This window comes from Orcinus orca, chromosome 16, assembly GCF_937001465.1.
Source record: "Orcinus orca chromosome 16, mOrcOrc1.1, whole genome shotgun sequence".
Classification (NCBI taxonomy): Eukaryota; Metazoa; Chordata; class Mammalia; order Artiodactyla; family Delphinidae; genus Orcinus; species Orcinus orca.
Window position 1 is genome coordinate 23,385,978 of NC_064574.1, and position 8,539 is coordinate 23,394,516.

At 46.3% G+C, this 8,539-nt stretch overlaps 1 protein-coding gene across 5 annotated transcripts in view; it reads left to right on the forward strand.

Moving 5' to 3' along the window:
- NDRG3 (NDRG family member 3) overlaps positions 1-8,414 on the forward strand; it is an 86,029-nt gene extending 77,615 nt beyond the window's left edge. For 3 of the 5 annotated variants that reach the window (XM_033433670.2, XM_033433671.2, XM_033433673.2), the window contains 5 exons: positions 1,312-1,359; positions 4,373-4,408; positions 4,494-4,545; positions 5,717-5,755; positions 6,827-8,414. In XM_033433670.2, the coding sequence (XP_033289561.1) occupies positions 1,312-1,359; positions 4,373-4,408; positions 4,494-4,545; positions 5,717-5,755; positions 6,827-7,008 (357 nt within the window). In that variant the 3' untranslated portion in view covers positions 7,009-8,414. The remainder of the gene's footprint in view (positions 1-1,311; positions 1,360-4,372; positions 4,409-4,493; positions 4,546-5,716; positions 5,756-6,826) is intronic. The other 2 variants (XM_012534106.3, XM_012534105.3) reach the window with 1 other exon arrangement.
- Positions 8,415-8,539: the final 125 nt, after the last annotated feature.

Consider the following 8,539-nt stretch of genomic DNA (forward strand, 5'->3'; position numbering starts at 1 on the left):
CATTTGTGTAGAGCAAAAACCTTGATTTGGTGATTCTGGCTTTTAGATCATCCTGTGATTTTAGAAGAGTTTTGAATACCTACCCATCAGCAATCCCCAGAGTAAACTTTCAGCTGTGTTACTGGTTCTTGCCTGGGTAATTTTAATAACTCCCTAACTGGCTCGCTGCCTCTGCAGTCTGTCATACAGGCCACTGCTGGTTATTTTCCTAAAACAACTCACATCCTGTCACCCCAGAAACCCTCTGTGGCTTTTTGCCTTCCACAGTCAGTTCAAGTCTTTCCAGCCTCTCCCCACAGTGCACCCTCACGCCATGCTTGTCTCTGTAACCCCACACATGCTCTGCACACTCACTTTGCAACCCCTGGGTCTTTGCTTTCCCCCTGACTCTGGAAGCCTTCAAATGCCCGCCCCTTCTTACTCTAGCTATAGAAATTCTACTCATTCTTCTATTCTCACTCAGCTCAGAAGTGAAATTTTCAAGTGATCTCACTCTGCCTCATATTACATTATTACATTTCTCATTCTGCCTCATATTACATTATTACATTTCCACCCCACTAGCTTTTCCACGCTCTTAGCACAGTGTTTTATATGTGTGCTTGGGCAAGCATGTGTAAAGAAGAGATCCAGTTAATCAGGTTAACCATAAAACACTGTTGAACCTGGAGATTATCTCCCCAGAACATTTTCTTTGAGGTCCCTGCCTTTGTGGATACAAAGGTATGAGATACGATACAGGTAAATGTACAAGGTTGTAATTCTTAATTGTAATGGCTACAGTGAGAGAAGAACCATAGAGAGTTCAACTTTACATGGGATAGCCAAAGATCTTGAGGCAGAAGAGAATCAGGGTGTAAGGAGTGGCAAACCCACTGCATCCAGGGCACAGGAAAGGGGTGAGAAATGGGCAGGGGAGGGGTATAAGGGCCAGTCATAAGGGCCAGTTGTGCCGGGAAATCAAGACCCCAGCAGGTGAGGGCCATGGTCCAGTTCACTTTTTAAAGTAGGTAACTTGTCCCCATGTTATGTAGCGAGTAGGAGGAATTAGATTCAACATGTAGTCCTTTAAAGACTCTACTTGTAGCGGATTCAGAAAATGAACTTTGCCAGATTTTTAGATCTACTAAGAAATATAAGATATAAAGTACTTCATATAAACATGTCTCCCACTTTGTATTTTGGTAATTTGGCTGATTCAGCCGTCTCCAAATGAGCCATTGATCTTGGAAGATCATTCTCATGCCAAGCTATTTCTTATTTTTCTAGCAGTTCATAAAATTGTCTCTCTCTCTCTCTCTGTTTTTTAAGGTTGAATGCAATTCTCGCCTGAATCCTGTAAATACAACTTTGCTAAAGGTAATGTGTCTTCTTTCCTCATTGCCAACCATGAGTGAGTAAATTATACGTGGTTCAAATTACTTTATTTCTGGAATAGTTGCCCAGAAAGAAGGAAAGCTTCTCTTTCTCTGTCTGATTCTCTCATTCTCTTAAAAAAAATTTCTTTTCCTGAATATATTCTCATTGTAGAAAATTGGAAAATAGGAAAAAAAATGGAAATATAAAAAAAGAATAAAATAAAAATTACCCTAATCCTGCCCCCCAAAGGTAACCTTCTGGTGAAAACATCAGTCTTTTTCCTATACATTTTTACATCATTAAGATCATAGGCTGTTTCTAGCCCTGTGTCTGTTTTCCTCAACTTTTTGACATATAAACATCTTCCCGTGTCATTAAAAATGTCATAAGCATTATTTAATATTGTTTTGAGAAATTAGATAATGAATGGAAATTCTTTACGTGCTAAATCCCCTTGTATGGATAAGGAGGCTTCCAGTAACATTCTCATGATAAGGGTAGATGCATTTTTTCTTTCTCTTAGGGCAAATAGAGAGTAACTCTTGTACTGAATTTCTAGGGTTAATATCAAGCTTCTCCCCGTTTTGACTGTACCCCAGGCTCACATTTTCTGGAGCCTCTAGTGACATATTTAAGGGCCTGACCTCCTGCTTTGAATTTGGATTACCGTAGATTTAAGTACTGATCTTATGCTTCTGACTGTTGCTTTCTCAGCCTGAAAGACCTCTGCTTTCTTCCCTTTCTCTTTGAAGTGAGATTAAAAGGGAAGTGCTGCCACCAGAAGCAGCCCATAGTTCCTGGAAATATAACATGAGGTTAATGCTCTGAGGTTACAAAACTCAGAGTGTTCTGGGGTCCAGGTGATCGGTGAACTAGTCTAAAATACGAATTTTTGTTTTTTAAAGCATGTGGTTTCAAATTAGCTTTCGTTGCAGGTTTGAATCAGTTTTCCAAAAGCACAAAACAACTTTACAGTAGCCATAGATGTGCTTACTTCTGGGCAAAAATGCCCATCCACAGCAGCGTGATGGAACTGATTCTCTGTTTGAGAGAGAAAGCTTGGGAACAGTCTTTCCCAGTATTCTCTCTGCATACGGGAACTGTTTTACAGTTCTAATCAGACCTTGACTCCTAACCTTCATGAACATACAGTCTGGGCCAGTTAGGTCTATTTGATACTTATTCAGGTTAAATATTTGTTCCTGGGCTTCCCTGGTGGCGCAGTGGTTGAGAGTCCGCCTGCTGATGCAGGGGACACGGGTTCATGCCCTGGTCCAGGAAGATCCCACATGCCGCGGAGCGGCAGGGCCTGTGAGCCATGGCCGCTGAGCCTGTGCGTCCGGAGCCTGTGCTCCACAACGGGAGAGGCCACAGTGGTGAGAGGCCCGCGTACCGAAAAAAAAAAAAAAAATTTGTTCCTGATCTTACACGTAGAATTTTCAGGGAACTGACTGTTCCTTTAACCTCAAATTCCTGTGTCTCCTGTGGCATCCCATCTGCTGAATAACAGTCCACCCTCAAAGAAAGTTTTCATGTTAGTGAAGGGAGACCATGAGGTTCATGTCTCTTTTTTAAAAAATGCCAGTCAGCCTGAATAGACTACTATCTGAGTATGGAATGCATAACAGCTGGAAGGAGGAGGGTGGCCTCGTGGTTGGCCATCATGCCCTAGAAGCAGTGTTCTCTGCGGATTGGCAGAATGTGCATCACCTGGCTTGTTAGAAATGCAAGTTCTTGAGACCCGCTCCAAACCTATTAAATAAGAATCTCTAGAGACTTCCCTGGTGGTCCAGCGGTTAGGACTCCGTGCTCCCAAGGCAGGGCGCCCAGGTTTGATCCCTGGTCAGGGAACTAGATCCTGCATGCCGCAACTAAAAGATCCCACATGCTGCAGCTAAAAAACCCGCACGCCACAACTAAAGATCCTGCACGCCACATCTAAAGATCCTGCACGGGGCAATGAAGATCCCACGTGCCGCAAAATAAATAAATATTAAAAAAAAAAAGAATCTCTAGGGCAGGAATTCGAGAATCTGAGTTTTAACAAGTCCTCCTGGTAATCCAATGCATGCTAATAAAACTCTACTCTAGAAATCTTTGCACAGGTGAGAATAACCAACTGTAAAGATTTATGAAGTGAGAGACAGCCTTACCAAATCCAACTATGAAATGAAAGTGGCTGACCAAGTAGGTTGGCTGAATTCAGCCTCAGTGCCTGATTGGAGACATCCCGTTAATCGTGAAATGAAGACAATGTAGAGTTGAGACAGAACCTTAAAAGTGTGGTACCCTGAGAAGTTAGGATCACACTGTTTGAGGACTCTGAAAGTAACATTCTCCAGGTGGAGGCAGAACCATGGTTGAAGGTAGCGGTTAACTTCACTATCACCCAAATGGAAAATTCCCGACATGGGCCTGAAAGTTAGGCCCTGCATTACTGATTAATAAATGTTGAATAATCTTTCAAAATTACATCCAAGGTTATTGCTAGGATTTAAGTCTTTGTGTAAGAGTGCATTGAGGGGGACTTCCCTGGTGGTGCAGTGGTTAAGAATCCGCTTGCCAGTGCAGGGGACACGGGTTCAAGCCCTGGTCCGGGAAGATCCCACATGCCGCGGAGCACCTAAGCCTGTGCGCCACAACTACTGAGCCTGTGCTCTAGAGCCTGCAAGCCACAACTACTGAGCCCACGTGCCACAACTACTGAAACCCACATGCCTAGAGCTCGTGCCCCACAGTGAGAAGCAAGCACACTGCAGCGAAGAGTAGCCCCCGCTCGCCACAACTAGAGAAAGCCTGCATGCAGCTGCGAAGACCCAACACAGCCAAAAATAAATAAATTTATTTAAAAAAAAAAAAGAGTGCATTGAGGAGATGGACACTTGGATGTAGTTAAACATTAAGTTAAGGAACCTAAAATTTGATCCTGTCCTGTTTGAAAGGACCCATGGATGTTCAGAGCATTTCCCTTAAGCGTAAGTCTCAGCTGACTTACATATTTTTCCTCTTCTAGATGGCAGACTGTGGTGGACTCCCCCAAGTAGTTCAGGTAAGGAGATTTTTTTAAAAGCACCCATTTGATTCCAGCTCTCTGACTGTGCAAGGATTAATGCCTTCTTATTTTGTCCCCCTAGCCCGGGAAGCTCACCGAGGCCTTCAAGTACTTTTTGCAGGGAATGGGCTACAGTGAGTAGTACACAACTTTCTATTCTACCAAAGATTTATTGATAATGGGGTCATTTTGGCATCTGATGAGTACTCAGTTCTCAGGGCTTAACCTCTGTGCTAGCCAGCCTGAAATCAGGTAGAAACCAAAATGTTCATGGAACATTCATCTGTGCATATATATAAAGATGAGCTAATGCTTATTAAGCACTTACTTTGTGCCAGGCACTCTATATTCTTAACCTTGAGAGGTAAGTTCTGTTATTAGTCCCATTTTATAGAAAAGGAAACTGAGGCTCAAAGAGGCTAAGCACCTTTCCCAGGGTAACAATTCAGCTGCAGAGCCATGCTTCAAACCCTGCCAGTCTGACTCCAGAGCCCACATTTTCAACCACTGAAGCTTAGCCAGACCTAGCTATGAATCTGAAGTTGTTATTTGCATCTGAACTCAGCTGGTTAATGACTCCTGGACTAGAGAAACAAAGTGGAGACTCCAGATGAAAAGGAGTTAAATCAGTTAAGTCTGCTCCACCACAGGAGATGAACTTGCAGAATATTTTAGAGTGAATCCAAGGATGTGTCCGTATCATGTGCCACTGTCCTGGTCTCTTGTATTGTGAGACCCCTGAGCTTTCTCATTTGTCACAGAATATCCGCACTTGCTCCTTTCTTGGAGTTATAAAAAAGAAAACTCTTCTACCCAGGTACAGAGCTCTTTATCCAGTAGGGTGACTTTTCTCCTGTCTTTGGTATCAATGTGTTTAATGACGATTGGGCAGCTGCTCCGGGCAGCAGCTGGGCCCCTGGGTACAGCCCTGTACCTGGCAGGCAGCTCGTGTATGTCTCGTCTAGAGTGGCTGTGTCATCCCCGTCTGTGAGCCACTACCAACCGAGCCCACACCCATATCCCTCTGGGAGGAGCAGAAGTCCCTCTCCTTTCCTAGGAAGCAGCTGTTCTGATCCAAGCAGGTTGGCTGTTCATAGTGAAGGAGAAAACCTTTGACTAGTTGAGAGAAGTAACATCTGAGATGTTACTGAAGCATCAGTTGGCCTCACCTCCTTTCTGGGGCCTTAAAATAAAACTTCACCCCTGGCTTAGAGTGTTCTGTCAGTGTCTGCTAGGCAGCCAAGGTTGCCACTTGGCACTGTCGGGTCACTAACCTGCCTTTTCCTGTGTCCATCCTGCTTCCAGTCCCGTATGTGCAGCTCAGTCACCTGAGCACCGAGTCAGGTACCTTTCTCTATGCTGGCCCCTGCCCCTGCCTCCCAGCCATGCTCTCCTGGCTGCATTGGCTGCCCGCAGCATGTCCGTGGTTTTCCTGTGCAGTGAGAGCCCGATAGAACGTGGCTCGTTGTGCCCTGTGCGAGTTAGCCTGCAGGTCCCGCCCTGGTCCCCCCAGGAGTAAAGGAGCGGGTTGTAACAGCCAGGGTCACAGCGGCAGCTGGAACTTTATAGGCAGGGCCCCTCCACCACCACCAACCTACTTACTGATCCTTGAGTTAACCCCCAGACACTGGATTCTCAATTAGGAGCATCAGAGCCTGTGCCTGGAGAACTGCAGGTGATGGCATCTTCGGACCCCTGCGTTGAAATGGCAGCTGGGGGAGTGGCTCGTGTCTCAGAAAGATAGGCAGGGGGCGGGTATGCCAGGTAAGGCCCTTTCCTGGCCAAGCTGGAGGGACCTTACAGACAAAGCAGTGGCAGTAGGCAGGAGTCTGAGTTAAACAGCCACCTCCCGTGCCCTTGCTCACAGGCAGCCTGTACCTCACCCCCTGTGCAGAGACCAGCCCGCCTGCCCTCCCTACACCTCATCTTCCTACACGTCTCCTCCCCAGGTAGCAAGGGTCGCCTGTGGACACGGATGGTAGTCTTGTTGTATCGGGCTTGCACTGTGTTTGTGAAACACCTTCATCCTTGTGTGGTGTGGTTCGTCTTTCTTTGGTTTAGTCTTGCATGCACTGCAGGTTTTGGTTACCTGCTTGGGTTCCCAAAGCCTCCTTCCTAATCACCTTATGAATGGCATGGGCATAGCTAAGAGGCTATACTCTGGACTTAGGTTTCCCCTTGTTTTGCTGTGGACTAGAATCAGCTGAGATTCCAGCCAGAACCAGAGGATTAAAGCAGCCTTGCCTAGAGCCCCTCGCCTAGAGCCAGTAATGCAAAGTGGGGATGGCTATGTCTTGTCCTGGTGTCACCTTAAATGGGTTGGGAAAGCGAAATGTAAAGCTTTTGGTGAAACTTCTAGATTAGCTGAGTTTAACCAGGGCTCCCTCCTATAGTCCTCTTGGTTCTTTCTTACAGTCCCATCTGCCAGCATGACCCGGCTCGCCCGATCACGGACCCACTCCACCTCAAGTAGCATCGGCTCTGGAGAAAGTGCCTTCAGCCGATCTGTCACCAGCAATCAGTCAGATGGAGCTCAAGAATCCTCTGAGTCTCCTGATGTTCTGGACAGACACCAGACCATGGAGGTGTCCTGCTAAGCAGATGCTCCTCCCCTGGACCATGCAAGTCCATCCTCCTTCAGACAGCCACTCCATAATATAACCCTTCATCCAGCAAACTGGCATCTATCTATCTTTAAGTCTTGCATGGCCACTGACTCTCTCTTTCTGGTATCCTGGATTAACCATCCTCTCTGCCTGCCCGCCCCCCTTTTTGTATGTACCGAGAACCACTTCCATGCCATTACTGTAGCATTCCAACACCTTCAGCTGATCAGATCTCCACATCTTCTCTTGCCAGCTTTTCCCTGTGCTTTCCCAACTGTGTAGCTAAGATTGTTTGATCCTGATGTATGTGTGTGAGCACGCGTGTCTGTGTTTGTGTGTGCATAGTTCTGTGATTTTAGACAGGCTTTCTTGTAGAGCTTCTGCAAAAAACAAAAAAAAAGGGACTCTTTTTTTGCATTTTCAGTGGTGTTTTTAGGGGAAATATGCAGAACAGGTTTCTAGGTTGGGTAGGCCATTGCATTCTCTTTCGCTTCCATATTGGTCAACAAGATCTGCAAAGTGACTTCAGGAGAGAGCAGTTCTGAGGAATGTGGAAGGTCATAATTCCTGTTTGGATGGTTGACTGTGACCAACAGAAGGGAGCCTGTTACATAGAGAAGCAGGCCCCGGGTGGCCAGCCACCTTCTCCTCTCCAAATGAATTCACATATACTATTCTGTGAATAAAAGGGAGGGATATGTTCTCTTAGAAGCCCATGAATGATGAGGTTCTGATGCAACGTGGAGTTTTTCCCAAGGAGTGAGTGTGGCTTAATCACTGGACTTCTTCAGCACAGGAAGGGGAAAACGAAATTCCAGGCCTCTCCTCTGTCAGAACAAAACTGAGTCTCTGCAGTGTCTGATACCACATACCAGACGTCTGCAGGAAGCGCCGCCCAGGAGGAACACTCTCCACCCCTCGATTGCCCCAGAAGGGAGAGGTATAGCCTGAAAATTATGTAGATGATGAGGAAATGGCTGGGGAGAGAGGAACAGTATAGACTTGATTTCAGCAGACTTAATGGAAGCTAAATGAAAGTCAGATAGAACCCATTTCTCAGGAAGTTATTCGTGTGAACTCCCTTTTGTAGGAGGGAAGGGGCCAATCTGTAAGGGCAGCCTGTCCGGGTAGAATTTTGTTCAGTCCGCTGCTATGTGAGGGGGTCACAGCCACCCAGAGAGTGTCACCAGGAGGAGGGTGAGAGCAGCTGCCACCCAGTAAGGGCCCAGCTTTGAGGGCACTGAGACGTTACATAGAGAAGGGTTGCACAGTTCTGATCTTAGGAAGGGGCTTTTCAGATGTAGCATTTGCCTTCTGCTGAGATACGGAACGCGTTACTCTGTCAGAGTACAACTTTTTACGGATGATGAAATAAAGCTGTATATGTCTCATTGTTACCCGGTGGCTGGTGTGACTTCTCTCAAGCCACTTCCTGGGGCTCGGGGGGGTACCGAGTGACTGCGTGTGGGCTCCGTGCTGGGCATCCTCACATACCTGATGATTATCCACCCAGCAGCACTGT